The sequence below is a fragment of the Panicum virgatum genome, chromosome 5K (genome assembly GCF_016808335.1).
Source record: "Panicum virgatum strain AP13 chromosome 5K, P.virgatum_v5, whole genome shotgun sequence".
NCBI classification, from domain to species: domain Eukaryota; kingdom Viridiplantae; phylum Streptophyta; class Magnoliopsida; order Poales; family Poaceae; genus Panicum; species Panicum virgatum.
The window spans coordinates 4,208,924-4,226,463 of record NC_053140.1 but is presented as its reverse complement, the minus strand read 5'-3'; the positions used below and the strand labels follow the sequence as shown (position 1 = coordinate 4,226,463).

Sequence of the window (17,540 nt, the reverse complement as noted above, 5' to 3'; positions counted from 1 at the left end):
CTACATAGATAAAGTGTCGTTATTATCATATAAAAAAGTTCGTCATTATCCATGCAAAAATTGCTTCAGTGAAGTGACCGGTCTAACAAGTCAACCAAACAAACCAAAGGCTTGCCGGTCGGTCATCCGGTTGGCATCATGGCATGTACAGCTCGACCTCCCGCCGCCGCCGCTGGGCAGCCATTTGGTGCGGCGTCTCCGGGGGCCGTAGAATGAAGAATATATGCAAAGACAACAACAAAAAAGGTAAAAGTAGCCGCCTGGTCAGATCAGCTCAGTTTTTTTTTGGAAGAAATGATCAGCTCAGAAATTTACAGCGCAATGAGTCCATGCGGCGATCTATGATCGATCGGTGTGGCCACTGGTGAAAGGGCACGCTTCTGTGAGAATTTTGGGGGCACTCGTAAACTATGGATAGATCAGCTCCGCTCACGTACGCCGGCCTGAAAAGTCACCGATGGATAGCCATGTGCAGACAAACTTTATGTGCAGCTAGCGCAGAAAAGGCCTCATTATTAGTGAAAGCCTCTTGTCACAGCTGCTATGGCAAGATATGAATAAATGGCTGAATCAATTTCTGAGATTATATTCAAGGGCAGGAAGCCCGCAAGGCTTATCGCAATCTTCATCCAGTTACCAACAGGCAACAGCTACTGTTTCACGTCCATGCCTGGACAATCCTATGCTCTTCTGCTTGTACTTGCTGCATCTTTTTTACAAGCTGCTACGAGCCATGACAAAGCAAAATTTTCTACAAATGAAAAACAGACAGCCTGAACTAAAAGCCATCAAGGCCAAAATTACCCTGGAACTAAAAATGAAATGAACTTTATCCGGCCTTTTGCTGATTACTGTTACACGGTGATCACTAGGCGACCTCGCGCCCTTTTCTACTGTTACACTCAGCGTTACATCTAACGGGTTCAGAATCAGTTTTTCGCCCTGCTAAACAATCTACCAGCTACATGCACAACTAATTGATTAATATAAGCACTTCCCGAAATGGACATATATCTGTGCCAAACTATCCTAGCATACTTACCGCAGGGGCTGGGGGGTCAGTAACTCAGTATAGCCTCCAGCAACCAGACTGGAGGATGCCAGGGTAACTACGAGGTTATCACATTGTCATTGACTTCTGTTGTGGCCTCCGTCACCTTGTCATTGCCTTCCGGCTGCATCACATTGTCACTGGCTTCTGTTGCCGGCTGCATCACCTTGTCACTGGCTTCTGCTGTGGGCTGTGGTGTCAGTGTGACATCCATCAGGTCAGCTTTGGTCTGGGCAGCTTCATACTCTGACAGGAGGTCCATGAACTCGTTGAGCAGCCGCTGGACTTTCCGGTTTGATGCCATGGAAGGAAGTATATCTTCTCTAAGAAGTTTGTGCTTCTTCATTCCCTGTGGAATTACCATCAGTTAGTTTACTGACTGGAACATCATGTCAAACTAGGAAACATGAGAACTGAAGTTCTATCTATTTATAGTTCATGAAGCCTCATGGTTACCTAGGAAGGACACTACTTGTGACAAATCGAAAGTCATTTTTACAAAAATGTAAGTGGATAAGTCTAGTATGCAAATGGCCAAGGCCCAAGGAAAAGAAGACTTACAAGAACATCGGGATCCCACACAGGATTTTTGGGATCCATAGATGACACAGAACCAGCCATGCCCACCGGAGGACCTAGGAAGCTCTCACAAACTTCACGTAGACGAGATTCATCTGCTTCTCTGCATGCAAAAGATGACCAATGAAAAGGAAGCATTTCAGCAAAGATCTTCATAAGATGTACAATATCACATATTTTCTCAACCAATTCAAACACGGAGCTGAGGACCACAAAAGCAATGCTAAAAGCTAACGGATAATCAACAGACATGGAAAGAAAATAAAAAGATACAATGAACGAACCTAGCTAAAAACCGGACATAAGACAAGAGGCATTGGCGATACTCCTGTACTGACTTCAAAGCCAAAGAAGCAGCAAGCTGGGTCTCCAAATGGGAGCGTGTCTGCAACCCATCGTCTGTAACCCTGAAACAGAAACACCCACATCAGTAAATTTAGAGCAAACCCAGATAGGCGGATACATAGCACACTAGCATGCCAAAGCAATTTTCAAGAGCCTATAATACTAAAGAAATCAAATGTGCACACTGACCTGCTCCAAATAGGCTTTCTAGCCATGAACTTGCCTATATCAATCTGCAACTTGCCTAGCTCCCCACCCTGAGTGGAACCAAATGAGCTAGCAAAATTTGATGCTGGAAAACAATCATCGGCGATCCTTAGCCAGCACTTTAGGCTCATGTCATAAAGAAAAGCATGACGGCTGGCAAGGACAACTAAGGGTGAACCACATCTTGAGAATTTGACGGATATAACCTTTACTGTACCTGTCAACAAAGTGACGGCAACTAGTAAGGGCCAACTATTTCAACAAACACTAAGAATCTAGATGCAACCAAGTTCAGTTTAGCCATCTCAGGTAGCACGTGAGAACTGAAGACTGGATGCAAAATAGTTACCAGCATCTTTTGCAGATGACTCATCTGGAGATGCAACCAAAGAAGATAAAGAGTCCTGCAAAATGCAGGTCCTGTTATAGAGGTCCCATATGCACATTAAACCTCTCCTTGTGACAAGAAGCAACTTCCAGCAGTCATCAACATCTATAAAAACAGCTGCAGATCCCATCACCATTGCTGGCATTGCCCGCCTCCCAAATTTTGTGTAAACCTAATTAATTCAGAACAAATAAATTTAAATGTTGAAGAATAACAGATAGTTAGAAAATAAAAGCATATTTCATATTAATTGACATGTGTAGTAGCATCCAAATTGAAACCCAGAATCGATCTATTAAGAAATTTTGAAAGGGGATGTTACTCACCTGCAGGCAACCATCTTCACAACCAACAGCCCAGAAATTTGCATTGCCTGCCAAGACAGTAACCTTTCCAGAGATACGATCAGACCAAAGAGTTTCTGTACCTCGTGTACATTTTATCTCGGATTCCTTCGTTGCAAAGGCACCACCGACACCAATTATATCACTTGCAGCACGCTCTACAGGCTTTGCTTCAAGGCAGGCTGGTATAGAATCCTTGTCTTTCTCATTTTGTACATGGATAGAAAGCGCAGGGCAGGAGGTCAGTGAGCCTGGAACTACAGATCCGGTGTGTTCTATACTCAGCCTTCCATCACTGCCAGCACTAGTTGAAGCTTTTTGAATAACAAGGCTCTCAGTTATGTTTGCCCTTGCTGTAACACCAGAGCGATCCCTAGCCTCGCAGTTATTACAGTTACTGCTGCTGCCATAAGATGGTCTTTTTCCATTCATTCGTTGATCCAGAGATGAAAAATCCACAGCTTGATTTTGAGAAAGATTGGGTGTGTTATCCTGGTTAGAAGGAAACCCAACTGCCTCTGGGATTATTCTTTTCCGGCCATCAGGACGCCGGTATTCTCTCTGTTTCACTGGACTAGATAACCGGTTAACTTTATTTACATCATCAGAAGTGGGAGCTGCTGTTTTCTTATCATCTGCAGGTGAAGCTTCAGGAGCTTTCTGACTTTGCACAACAGGAACTGGGTTAGGCACATCTGTAGAAACTTTTGGGGGTGCTTGAAATGGCTGGAACCCCTTTTTGACAGTTGATTGCTTTGCTGATGCTTGTTCTAGCAGCAACTGTGCAGGGCTTTCAGCCAGATTTGATTGACGTCCTCTGACGTCACCATATCTGTTCCTCTTCAATTCGTCCATTTCAGCGTCACTTAACCTGTATCCAAGCTCCTTTGCTTCAAAGTGAAAGTTGGCCACTGATCCATCCAAGGAGCAGGCAAAAAGTGAATAACCATCAGGGCTCCTGTCAGTGAAAAGAACAGTATCACCATGAGCCAGAGCATACAGGATAATACTGGCTGTACAGAAATAATGGAAGTATCTTACCAAGATAAATCAACCACACTTTGAGAGAAAATGCTTAGCAACAAATAATGGTCGGGCACTCGCTGTTGTCCAAACAGTAATAGTTCTGTCTTGGCTTCCAATAGCAATAACATTATATGGTTGCTGTTCTTTTGTTGATGTCTTCGATGCTCCATTGGACAATCCAGCTGGCACAGCCTTTATGTCTTGACCATTTGAGAAATTCTTGCGGAACGTTGAGTTATTAAACTTAACCACCACAACAGGTGCATTATGTCCTAGAAAGTCAAAAGTTGCAGACCACTCGCCTCTTTCAAGCACAGGTGCTGAATGCCTAGGTTTCTGGAACCCGTGAGTCGTAGTTATGAAGTGGCCACAAGGTGACCAAGCAAGTCGTCTAAAGAATGTTGAACCAAGCTGCAGGAACAAAGAAAGCAAGAAAGACATTCAGCAAAACAAGACAGGTTGATCACAAATAAAGTTAATAAAAAAAGTCATCAAACATGACATACAGATTTTGCCCAATGGCCTTCTGTCTTGTGAGCAAGACTCCAGTCACTTGTACGCCATATTATGACAGTCTTATCATCTGATTGGCTTGCAATGAAAGAACCAATAGGATCCCAGGTAACCCCTTTGACCAAGCTGGAATGCCCTCGCAAGACCGCGGTGCACATACCATTGGTCATGTTCCATATGTGAACGGTATTATCCAAGCTGCCGCTAGCCAATGTTGAATCATCAGGCGACCAACTAAGATCTACCTACTTTAGGCATAAGAAATGGAAAAGGTATTCAACAGTTAACAGTAATGATAACAGTAGGTAATAGTAAGAGGTAATGAACGAGCATAAACATAGCACAGTGGATTTTTTAGATGATAATTACCACATCTGCAGTATGCCCTCTTAAAGTCATAATAACCTTCCAATTTTCTACATCTGGAGGTTCTCCACTACCAAACTCAGATGTTCCGGAACCAGCTTTTCTCTCATGAATTAGGATAACCTGATCATCTGATCCTGAAGCAAGATAGCGGCCATGCTTGGCCCATCTCACACAGTTTACTGATCCAAAATGGTCACGCATTGTAGCGAGCAATCTTTGGCTGGAATCATTGCTGGCCTTATCCTTATCCACAGATTTCATGCTCCATATTCGAACCTATTTCAACAACAAAGCAAATAAAAGGGACTTAGTAAGGAGAAGGCCACCTATACAAAAGATAAAAGGGGGGAAACAAGTGGTAACAAGCCAACAAGTTATATGACTCAACAGGATAAGAAATTGCAATAAACTAAACGTTAAATTTTCAATTATCACTCAACAAACCAGTTACCATCATCCTCGGTGAAGCATCACATCAATGCCAAACCTTGTGTTTAGTTCACGCAGCTAATCCTAGTAAGCTGTAAGTGAAACCGTATTAGGGTGTTAGAATCAAGGTTCAAAAAAGCGCTAAAAGCTAAGCAAGCGGTAACCCTCTGCCTAGAGCTTAGGCGTACCTAGGAGTGCCTAAGCGTTTGCATGGTAATGAGGCTGAATCCTGAAATTGTGGAAATCTGGGATAGATCGAGCAATCAACATGGTACAAGAAGCAGTCAGCATACTACGCAGCCCAACACTCAACTGAGCCCATATGGACCTTTCAGCCAAATAAAGTCATCCACAAAGCCCAATTAGCGCATTAAGAAAAAAAAATCTTCTTTTGTATCTCCTGTGAACAACGCAATCAAACACCTCAACCGGTGACCTGGATGGCCGTATCCTCTTTCCACGTTGTTTGGATACATACAAATCCCCTCTTAATCCATACATATTGGGAGGGACTAAGGCCTCCTCCAAAGGTATGAGCTAGTACCTAGCTCTAAGCACTTTAAGAGACAACTTGTTGTGGACTCGTTTGTGGGTCGCAAGTACGAGAGAAGGAGGAAGAAGGGCGCCGGGGCAGGCACTGCACCGGCCTTGCAGGATGGGGCACAGCAACCGCACGGCTCCTCTACTTCAGGCCCAAGCAACGTGTGATCTGGGCATGTAATTTTAATCAGGGAATTAATCTTATTCAATTAGGAAGTTGAGATACTTTAGGAGATTGTAATCTTACGGCCTCTATATAATGGGGCCGGCTTCATCAATGAAAGCAAGCAGAATTAGAGTTCAATTCCCAGAGCCTCCAACGTGAGGGCGGGTTACCCTAATTCAGCTATCCCCCCACATCATCCGGTATCAGCTTCCTGTTCGATCCTGCCTTCCCAGCCGCCACACCCCCTACGCCTACAACCCCAGCCGCCAAACCCTTCCCTGCGCCTAAACCCTAAGCCCAACCACCGCCGATCTCCAGCCAGCCGTCGGGCCGAGAATCCCCTCACCCGGCGCCACCCCTGGCCGTCATGGCTGGCGATCAGATTCCAGCGGACATCAGCACCAAGCTCGACAACCTCCTCCGCGCGGTCGAGCGCAACACCCATGAGATCGGCCAAGTCAAGAACCAGTACTCCGCGCTGGACGTCGCCGTCAACCGGATCCAAACCAAGGTTCTGGAGAAGGCCCCCGCCAACCAGTTCGAGGCGTCCGGATCCGACCCGCCGCCTCCCCATCAATCTCCAGCACACAAGCTCAAGTTCCCCGACTACTACGGCAAGGACGATCCGGCGATCTGGTTGCACAAGTGCGAACAGTGCTTCCTCGCCTATCGCACCCCGGAGGCGAACAAGACCTGGACGGCGTCCTTCTACCTGCACAAGGCAGCCGCCCGATGGTACTTTCGGCTTGAGCGCAACTGCGGCGTTCCATCGTGGCTGGAGTTCGTTCAGGCCATCAACCGTCGCTTCGGGCCCTCCATCCGCAGCAACCCCCTCGGCGAGCTCACTCAGCTTCGTCGGACGGGCACGGTCAACGACTTCATCGACCAATTCCTCACCCATCTTGCCCGCTGCGACGACGTCTCCGAACGGCAGCAGACCGATCTGTTCATGGCCGGTCTGGGCGGCACACTGCAGATTGATGTCGAGATGCAGCACCCGGAGCACCTCGAGGACGCCATGAACCTCGCTCGGGCGTACGAGCGGCGTTCGACCTCGATCACCACCGAGTCTCGATCCACGTGGCGCCCCCCTCCTCGCGGCTCCAGGTCGTCTGCAGCAGCGATGTCGCCGGCTGCTCAGACAACCGCGACGGCCCCTCAGCCCCGGCCGGCGCCTACTCCAGATCCCGCGCCGTCAGCACCGCCGTTCACACGGTTCCGCCGGCTGTCCGCAGAAGAGATGGACGACCGCCGTACTCGCGGCTTGTGCTTCAACTGCCCCGAGAAGTTCGTTCCCGGGCACAACAAGGTGTGCAAGGGCAAGGGCGTCTACACCATCGAGATCTCAGAAGACACCCCCCTGGAGGACGACATCTCTGACGAGGACTCCGAGCCGGCTGTCGAGGTTTCCATGTGCGCCATGACGGGCCTCGGCAGCACCGACACCTTCCTCCTCGAGACCGACGTCGCAGGCGTTCCCATCACCGCCCTGGTCGACTCGGGATACACGCACACCTTCATGGTGACCTCTACAGCAGCGCGCCTGGGCTTGTCACCCGAGCCCCTGAGCGGTGTCCACGTCAAGGTGGCCAATGGCGAGCGGCTGCAGTCCTCCGGCATCTGCCGCGCCGTCCGCGTCATCATCAGCGGCGAACCCTTCAACATCGACGTCTTCATCATTCCGCTGGAGGGCTATGAGCTGGTCTTGGGGTACCGCTGGCTGCGCTCCCTGGGATCCTTTCACTGGGATTGCACGCGCCATCGCCTGTCCTTCTGGAACGGCGGCCACCGGGTGCGCCTCGTCGGCAAGGGAGCTCCATCCGGTCCGCGAGTTGCTGCGGCCGTAGCAGCGATCGACTACCTCCAGCTCCTCCTCGACTCGTTCGCCGCCCTCTTCGAGCCGCCGACGTCTCTTCCACCGAGCCACAGTTTAGACCACCACATCCACCTGCTGCCCGGGACAGCGCCGGTGGCGGTTCGGCCGTACAGATACCCGCAGCTGCTGAAGGACGAGATCGAGCGCCAGTGCGCGGACATGCTGCGGCAGGGCATCATACGCCCCAGCACGTCCGCGTTCTCCTCGCCGGTGCTGCTGGTGCGCAAGAAGGACGGGACATGGCGATTCTGCGTCGACTACCGCGCCCTCAACGCCGTCACCGTCCGCGACATGTTTCCCATCCCCGTCGTCGACGAGCTCTTGGACGAGCTACATGGTGCGGTGTTCTTCACCAAGCTCGACCTGAGTAGCGGCTACCAACAGGTCCAGATGTTTGCCGCCGACATCATCAAAACGGCCTTCCGGACCCATCATGGCCACTTCGAGTTCCTGGTGATGCCCTCCGGCCTCACCAACGCGCCATCTACCTTCCAGGCGCTCATGAATGAGGTACTGCGCCCCTTCCTTCGTCGCTTCGTTCTTGTCTTCTTCGACGACATCCTCATCTACAGCAAGACATGGAGCGAGCACCTGCAACACGTCCGCGCCGTCTTCGAGACCCTCCGGGCGCACGGGCTGGTGCTGAAAAGGTCCAAGTGCTCTTTCGGCGAGAAGAGCATGGCCTATCTGGGCCACATCGTCACCGGCGATGGCGTGGCCATGGACCAGTCCAAGGTAGCGGCTGTTCAGGCCTGGCCGCTGCCTCGAACACTGCAGGCGCTTCGGGGCTTTCTTGGCCTTACGGGCTACTACCGGAAGTTCATCAGCAGCTACGGCGTCATCGCGGCGCCCCTCACCGCCCTCCTCAAGGAGGCCTTCTGCTGGACGCAGGAAGCGACGGACGCCTTCCGCGCCCTCCAGCACGCCCTCACCACGGGACTCGTGCTGCAGCTTCCTGACTTCGACAAGCCGTTCGTCGTCGACTGCGACGCCTCTGGCTCGGGCTTCGGGGCCGTGCTACACCAGCTTGGCGGCCCCATCGCGTTCTACAGCAAGACGGTCGTGCCCCGTCACATGAAGCTGGCGGCCTACGAACGCGAACTAATTGGTCTTGTGCAGGCTGTGCGTCACTGGAGACCGTACCTGTGGACGCGCCCGTTCGTCGTCCGGACTGACCATTGCAGCCTCAAGCACCTCCTGGACCAACGGCTGTCCACGATTCCTCAGCACACGTGGGTCAGCAAGCTCTTCGGGTACTCCTTCACGGTGGAGTACTGGCCGGGGCGCCAGAACGTCGTCGCCGATGCCCTCTCCCGGCGTGACGAGGATCAGTGCGCCATCAACGCTTTGGCGCTGTCCCGACCAGCGTTCGAGCTCTTCGACGAGCTCAAGCAGGAGGCGGTGTCCCTTCCCTCCTTCATCGCCAAGCGCAAGGAGATCGCCGACGGCCTGGCAGGAGCAGCCTGGACGGAGCGGGACGGTCTGGTGCTCCACAAGGGGCGCATATTTGTGCCCGACGACTCCTCCTTGTGGCTGGTTCTCCTTCAGCACGCCCACGGGACCGGCCACGAAGGGGCCCAGAAGACGCTGCATCGCCTGAGGGCGTCTTTCTACAGCCCCCACGCGTCCAGGCTCGTCACCGACTACGTCCGCAGCTGCATCGTCTGCCAGCGCAGCAAGACAGAGCGCCTTCACCCAGCGGGCCTGCTGCAACCGCTGGAGTTGCCGATCTCAGTCTGGGCGGACATCGCCATGGATTTTGTTGAAGATTTTCCCAGGATCAGCGTCAAGACGGTGGTGCTCACCGTCGTCGATCACTTCTCCAAGTACGCCCATTTCCTCGCACTGGGGCACCCCTACACGACGATCTCCGTCGCCCAGGCCGACAACATCATGAAGCTCCGTGGACTACCGTGTTCCATTGTGAGCGATCACGATCCCGTCTTCGCCAGCAAGTTTTGGACGGAACTCCTCTCCCTCGCCGGTGTCAAGCTGCGCCTCAGCTCCACCTTCCACCCCCAGACGGATGGACAGTCTGTGGTCACCAACAGAATCTTGGGCGTCTACCTACGTTGCTTAGCGGGAGATCGACCTCGGCAATGGTTGCGGTGGCTGCCATGGGCCGAGTACTGCTACAACACCAGCTACCAGACCGCGCTCAAGGCCACGCCATTTGAGGTGGTCTACGGGCGTTCCCCACCGACTTTGGCATCCTACAGGCCAGGTTTGGCGCGGGTGGTGGCCCTGGATCGCCAGCTCTATGAGCGCGACGTCTTCCTCAACGACATTCGTGATCGCCTTCACCAAGCCCAAGACATCATGAAGGAGACGGCTTACCGTTCTCGCCGTTTCGTGGAGTTTGCAGTGGGGGATTGGGTGTGGTTGCGCCTCAACCACCGAGCCGCGGCGGGTATCACGTCCAGTGCGGCTGCTAAGCTAGCACACAAGTTCTATGGTCCGTTTCAGGTCTTGGAGCGCATCGGGGAAGTCGCTTATCGTCTACAGCTGCCAGCCTCAGCACGTATCCACAACGTCTTCCATGTGGTCTTCCTCAAGAAGCTTGTGGGCGATCCTCCAGCTGCGCCAGTACCTCTACCGCCGATCGACCATGGCCGAGCCGTCCCTACCCCTGAGAAGGTGCTGCGCGCAAGACTCAACCGTGGCGTGTGGGAGCTTTCCGTGCAGTGGCTCGGTCTACCGGCTGCCGACACTTCCTAGGAGCCTTTGGAGTCGTTCAAGGAGCGCTATCCATCGTTTCAGCTTGAGGACAAGCTGTTTCAAAAGGAGGGCGGAAGTGTTGTGGACTCGTTTGTGGGTCGCAAGTACGAGAGAAGGAAGAAGGGCGCCGGGGCAGGCACTGCACCGGCCTTGCAGGATGGGGCACAGCAACCGCACAGCTCCTCTACTTCAGGCCCAAGCAACGTGTGATCTGGGCATGTAATTTTAATTAGGGAATTAATCTTATTCAATTAGGAAGTTGAGATACTTTAGGATATTGTAATCTTACGGCCTCTATATAATGGGGCCGGCTTCATCAATGAAAGCAAGCAGAATTAGAGTCCAATTCCTAGGGCCTCCAACGTGAGGGCGGGTTACCCTAATTCAGCTATCCCCCCACATCACAACTCTTCCAATGATCTAACCCTTACCACATAGCTCATAGCATGAATGACCCCACATGCCATCCTCTTGTAATCTTGAAATTCATGTATGAGACTGTCTCTTGAACAAGAGCTAACTCTTCACTCTTGGCACTGTTCATAGACTAAAAAATTCAATGAGCTAGCCTTTGGAGGAGGCCTAAGGTGGAAATTTAGGTACTCAATCATGATGGATTGGGAGGGAATGGGTTTATCCAAACAAAACCCTTCTCAAGCTCCCCTCCCATGGCAATCCAGCCACAAATCCGACCCCCCCCCCCAAAAAAAACACTCACTGCACAAATCCAAGGCAAAAAAAAAAATGATTGCTACGTACCCCTTTTCTTTCCTGTACTCTCAATTTCATCGGAGATGGACTAATTTTGCTATCTCAGGAAAAAATACAGTTCTTGTTTGCTTCTCTCACTTGTACATAATGCCGCTGGATGAAAACCACACCAAGCATAGATGACAAGGTGTATGTCAGGCCCTGTCCCTGCATCCAACGCAAGGGCCCGACCACAAACATGGTTAGCAGACTTGCCCGATAAAGAGCATCCTACAGGTCATCATGATGCCGACAAGATGGATGGATGGCTTCCTCGGCTAGGTCAAGCCATGGCATATATGTCAGGTGGAGAAGCTGCGGGATATAACTTTTTAACCTGGGAACTGGGTGCAAAGTTGGGAACCAGGTGCTGGGGTAGTAGCAGATGAAAGTTTCATTCCAATGTATTGCACCTCTTATATCTTTCTCTCTCTCCTTTTAGAATCCTCAAAACACACACACTGGAGCCGCCCTAACACAACATGCTAACTAAAATGGACTGAAAACAGCACAAATAACTCGAATTGGCCTTAAAAGATTTGAATTTCAGACAACAATGATTGCACAACAATTCCCAGTCAAAAGTCCTGTTTTTAAATATTACCAGTACTCAATTCTAAGGTTATCTACCTAATCCTAAGGTTATCTCAGATACTCCAATAGCCAGTTGACCCAAAATATTACCCTTAATCAAATAAGATGTATCCAAGAACATAGTAGAATCCTCATAAGCTGCTAGCAGTACTTAGCTTTCAAATACTTTCAACTTGGGAAGATCACTAGATCAAAAAGTTAACAACAGCAGTTAGTACAGTAAACAAGACACAATGTCAAGTTAGCACTAAAAAGGCTAAGCATGAAACTGACAAGCCAAATAATCAGAAAATTTTTCCTTCAAAGATGTTAAAGGAGCAAGTGAAATTTTACTTTGGGTTCAAAGTAAGCAGAAGGGAGAAAACACACACGATACCTTCTGGTCACCACCACCGGTCGCGAAGCGGTGGCCGCCGGGCTGGATGTCAATGGAGAAGATCTGCAGCCCCTCGTGACGAATCCAGGTTGGCTTCTCGGTAATCATCTCCTCCTAGCAGGGGTGGATCCAGTATATTTTATGTAAAGAAAAATTGAAATTAGTGCGTATGCTACATATATATATGCATTTAATCAGCGGCGTAGCCAGGATTTTTTAGTGCTTGGTATGTCTATTCGGGACTCCAAACTTTCATAATGCCTCAAATTAGGTAAAATAAAGTCGCCAGTCCTAGTTCTTGAGTTTGACCTTCAACCACAACTGAAACAGCCGTACATTCACAATGGGCAATTAAAAGCGTAAAACCAAGCTAATTGGCGAACTGAACAATTCCATAATAGCTAAGGTGGTAGGTAAACCCTGAGCAATTGTAACAAGCAAATGTCAATTGAGAAGGATTCTAGCAGAGCACCTAGCGATGTGACATGAGTACCTGGTTGCTCCTCTGCTCGGAGCAATGGAGGATGGAGCTTGCCTTCGCCGAACCGCCGTCCCCTGCCGGCTGCCGCGCACGGCGTGCCTTCCCGTCCGTAGCCGCCCGGCCCCGTCGCACGCCTGCCCGCGAGGCCGCGAGCCGCAGCCGCCCAGCGCGCGCGCGCCTGCCTGCCACTTCCCGCCGCGCGCGCGGCGCCTGACGGTGACCGGCGACCGCCGCAGCCCGCGCGCGTTAGGGTTAGTGAGGCCGTGAGGGGATCCAGTCGAACTGTCCAAGTCGAAGTCCAAATCGGGCAACGCGCGGTCGGCGGCCGTGAGCACGACGAGGCCTGGAAGTGCCGGGCCGGCATTTGCCGCGCCGACCCACATAGTACACAGCCCACGGCCGTGAGCACGACGAGGCCTGGAAGTGCCGGGCCGGCATTTGACTCGAGATAATTTTTCATACATTTTTCGAGGTCAGAAATACATCAACGCTTTAACCCGTTGTAAGTTAACACGTGCATCTTCTCTCCAGTGGCGGAGCCAGGATTCAATGATAGGGGGCCAAGTGATAAGATAAAATAAACACACTCGTAGTGCGACAATAGACTTTTTTTTTTAGGACAATAGGCTCGTAGGTGGGTGAGATATCGATCCCTTGTCTGCTCGAAAAATAATTTTGGTGCAAACTCTTGTTGTGTGGAGCCAATCTTAAGTGTTGATATTATTAAGTGATGGTCATAGAAAAAGAGGCTAGGAGTGAGGGGCGCTACATGGGTGTTATATTCCTAACAAAGTAAGGAGACGTTGCAAGATAGGGTCATGGTGGGGCCACGTGTTGAGCGTCGGGTGGCAAGGTCTTGGAGCGTCGACGCGGGAGTAGCGGGCGGCGAAAGTAAACTAGGGTTAAATGTTTGGATATTTAGAAACCAGAGTTAAGTTGACATAAGAATATATTTATTAACTATCCATGATATCTAAAAGGTTAGGTATAAACAAATTATATCAGCTAAAAGACTAAAAATGATAATGATTACTCAAAGATCATACTTTGTGAAATATATAGTTAAAATATATTGACACAAGTAATAAATAAAAATCAATTTTATATGTCTACACTAGATTAGTGTATTCTTTAATTTTTATATTTATACAATCATTATATATATATATATATTATAGTAGACTTACAACAAGCATAGGGGGGGGGGCCATGGCCCCTGCCAGCCCCCCGCCACTGCTTCTCTCGATCCACTAGACGGCCTGGACAGGTTCAACGAATTGACGACGGCATAAGTTGAGTGTACATTATTTTGCTACGCATCTAGATATATATTATTTTTAAATACTTTATAAAAAATATTATTTAGAAAATCAAAATAATCTATAATTGGAACGGAGGGAGTTTGAACAAAATTATGTCGCCTTGGTTTGATGTTTTATTCATTGTTGACAATAACATCAGGTAACTAGTAATAAGCTTGCGTAGCTAGAGTCGGACAGTATCAAGTTTGTTCTCTCTCTTGCTTGCGGAACAAGCATCCTCTTTTAGATCCATTTTTTATAGCTTTTAGTAACTGATACGATATGATTCCACACAAACTGTAGTCTCACAACTTCTAGATGACAGTGATAGCAAAGGACTGAAGGAGCATAGAAACCGGAAGAAAAAACATGTTCAAGTAAGTGTAGCCCTATTCAAGAGATAGTAGAAAATAATACAGCTCCGTGAATTGAATAGGGCTTAATTGCATTGCAAAGCCAATAGGCCATAAGTGTAGCGCTAACAGTATCCTTTCACAACTCTAAGCAGTAAATTCGGTATATATTGTACCGTGATGAGAAATTAAGAAACGCACATCACAACTCATCATTGTCATCGCCCTGTCATTAGCTGACCAAGCTGAGTAAATGGTCACATGGCAAAAATGGTCACCAAGCAAATGCCGCTGACATCAAACAAGCTGACGACGCCATCACCAAAGACCGGAGGCATCACTCTCAGCAAGACAGCAGCTCGTCGACTGATGGGGGAAACAAAATTAAAAGTCGTTCATTGAGACCGGTGTTTTGTCTCTGTTGTCTGTTCTGAATTCCCTCGGCTTTATAATGGAGAGCCGTAGGCACGCGAGGCAGCCGTTAGAGAGCACGAGTCCATCAGCAATCTATCGATTGATCGAGGCATGATGCGCGCAGCCGAACTCAATAATGCCTAGCAAGTAGCAAGCTTAGTTCGTGAAGCGCTCGACCGGGCAGTGAGCTGGTTGCGAGCGAGCGAGCAACAATAACCGATGGCCGCCATAGCTAGCGTGCTCCCAGTTCTTTCCCAGATCACCTCCTCCATTGCCTCCACCGCCAACTACGGGCTGCTCAACCGCGTGCTCAGCAGCCTCTCCGGCTCTTTCAACGACCGGACCAGCCTGCTGCTCGCCCCCGCGCCCGCGCGCTCGCCGGAGCAGGAGCGGGAGCCCACCTCTCCGTCGGCAGCAGATCAAGAGGCGCGTGCGCCGGGCACGTTCGACATCGAGGCGGCAACGCCCGCGTCACTAGCCGAGGGCGGCGGCGGGCAAGGCCTCCAGGATCAGGACACGGAGTCGAAGCGCGTGGCGAAGAGCGTGCACACCGTCTGCCTCTTCGCCGCGTCCGCCTCGCTGGTGCTGTTCGTCAACCTCCCCGGCAACGGAAAGGACGACGGCGTCCCGAACGCGAGCAAGCCCGGCGCCGGCGCCGGCGCGGCGGCGGCGGATGGGGAGCACGGGCCCGGCGGCGGCGCCCTGTACAGCGCCGGCCTGGCGTTCATCAGCCTCGGCTTGTTCTCGAGCCTGGGTCTCTCCATGTTCTCGATCGTGGCGAGGCCCGGCGGCGCGGCGGTGGCCGCGGTGCAGAAGTGGGGGATGGTTGTGGCCGCCGCGTCCGTGCTCGTGGCGTTCACGCTGCGCATGTGCATGGTGCTCCCCACGGCGTCGCTCTAGCCCGGCGCGGCGCGGCGGTCCTCCTCCTCGCCGGCACTTGCGCTGTTGATCTGGAAGTCGTCGCGGATGGACGACGGTTGCCCGAGCTCCGAGCCATCGAGCAGTACATCAGACTAGGAAATGGACGTTGGACATTGGAGTTTTAGCCACTGTTTTTCCTTTTTTTTTTGACGGGTCAACGGAGGGGGACAGGATCCCCCACCTGTTTTCTATTTTTATTCCAGTGGCCCCCAAACGGCCGGATAGTTATCGACTGTTTTTCCTTTTCATTCACCATTTGTAAATATACTATGTGTTTATATATATATATGCCCATGTACAGTTCATATCTATATCTATATATATTGGAGACTTGCTTTGGAGTCTACTTGCGCATGTGCGTACATATATACGGCCGGGAAATGTCATTTGTTCATCGCTGATCGACGTGGTCGCCCGGGATGCTGAATATGCGGTTGACCGTGAGTTCCACAACTCACGGTCGATGTCCATCTTTCCCCACTCCACTTTTCCCCTGCCTTTCCTCAGCCTTCTAGCTTCCTCCGCCTCCCGAGCGCCACCGCCGCCGGATCCGCCGGATCTGCTGCCGCGTGCTCCTCCGCGCATCGCCGCCGCCGGATCCGCCCTCCCCGCCGCCGCGCGCCGCCGGATCCAGCTCCTGGGTTGCCGCGCGCTCCTCCGCCTCCGTCGGCGCGCAGATCTTCTTTCCATGGCCGGCGGGTGCTTCCCCGGCGCTGCCGCCGCGCGGATCCGTCTCCCCCTGGTGCGGCCGCCGCCGCGCTCCCTGGGCCGCGCGCTCCCCCGGCGGCGGGGAGGCACGACGGGGCAGCGCGGCCTCCCCGCCACCTGCATCTCCTTTTTTTTCATTTTTTTCTTTTTTTACCTGAGTTTTTTTTATTTTTTTATGTAAAATTTTTTCTGTTGAATTTTTTTAATTTGTTTCGTATAATTTTTTTTCTCTTGAAGGTTCCTCTCTCCAAATTTTTTCTTTGAAAAAAAATTCTGCTCTCTATTTTTTCTTGATTTTTTCCTTGAAAAAAGTTTCTGCTGTCCAAAAAAAATTTAGAATTTTTTTCTCAAAATTCTTTTTCTTAAATTTTTTTTTGAAATCAGAAAACGACTCGCCCCTGACAAAGACAGTGCACATCTGTACATGCACAGTACTACGTCAACTTGATTGCATTGATTGCCGTCGTTCCTTCGCTGGTAACGACGACCGGACTGCGTGGTGCTGCTGCGTCGTCGTTCAATGATTTCACCGGCCGGCGACGACCGGGCGTACGGCGGAGCACGCTTCTTCCTTAGCTTTGCCATTATTGTAGGGAGTGCCCGGCGAAAAGAAATTTGTAGTTTTTGCGGCATCCCTTGACAATTCCAGGTCTGACGGATCTGAACCGTTCTGATTTCAGAACGTGAGAATTTTTTTTTTCTTACAATCTCGCGATCGAGATTGTGGACAGTGGTGGCGAACCGTACTCCCAAGTTGGCAAGTTGCTGCTTCGTCGGAGACTAGCTGCTTGGAGCCGGCAGCTAGCGTACGTGAGGAGTACACTTTGGATTGAACACGACCAGCCGATCGATCCGATACGACCAGCCAACAGCAAGCATCTATATATGCACACGGCCTATCAGCTTAGCTTAGCTTTGTTGAATGAACCGTAAGGATTCAAACCGTCTGGAATGCACCCCATGCAATGCGTGCACGTGCTAGATCAGCGTCGTTGTTGCACTCTCGCACACGTGTTTGGTTACATTAAAAAATTTTCGCGCACGTTTTTCGAAAAGAGAATCTCGTATGCATGGAGTACTGAATGAAGTCT

General features: G+C 50.7%; 1 protein-coding gene and 1 pseudogene across 1 annotated transcript; one reads left to right on the top strand and one right to left on the bottom strand.

The window, feature by feature from the left end:
• Positions 1 to 667: 667 nt before the first annotated feature.
• Positions 668 to 13,043, bottom strand: LOC120705752 (annotated as a pseudogene).
• Positions 13,044 to 14,853: 1,810 nt separating this feature from the next.
• Positions 14,854 to 16,066, top strand: LOC120710432. The gene has a single exon (XM_039996118.1). It carries the CDS (start codon positions 15,040 to 15,042, stop codon positions 15,718 to 15,720), a length of 681 nt encoding a protein of 226 aa, XP_039852052.1. The 5' UTR covers positions 14,854 to 15,039; the 3' UTR covers positions 15,721 to 16,066.
• Positions 16,067 to 17,540: the final 1,474 nt, after the last annotated feature.

Bases quoted from the DNA above. Each gene is read 5' to 3' on its own strand.
- LOC120710432 (XM_039996118.1), top strand. From the start codon at position 15,040: ATGGCCGCCATAGCTAGCGTGCTCCCAGTTCTTTCCCAGATCACCTCC.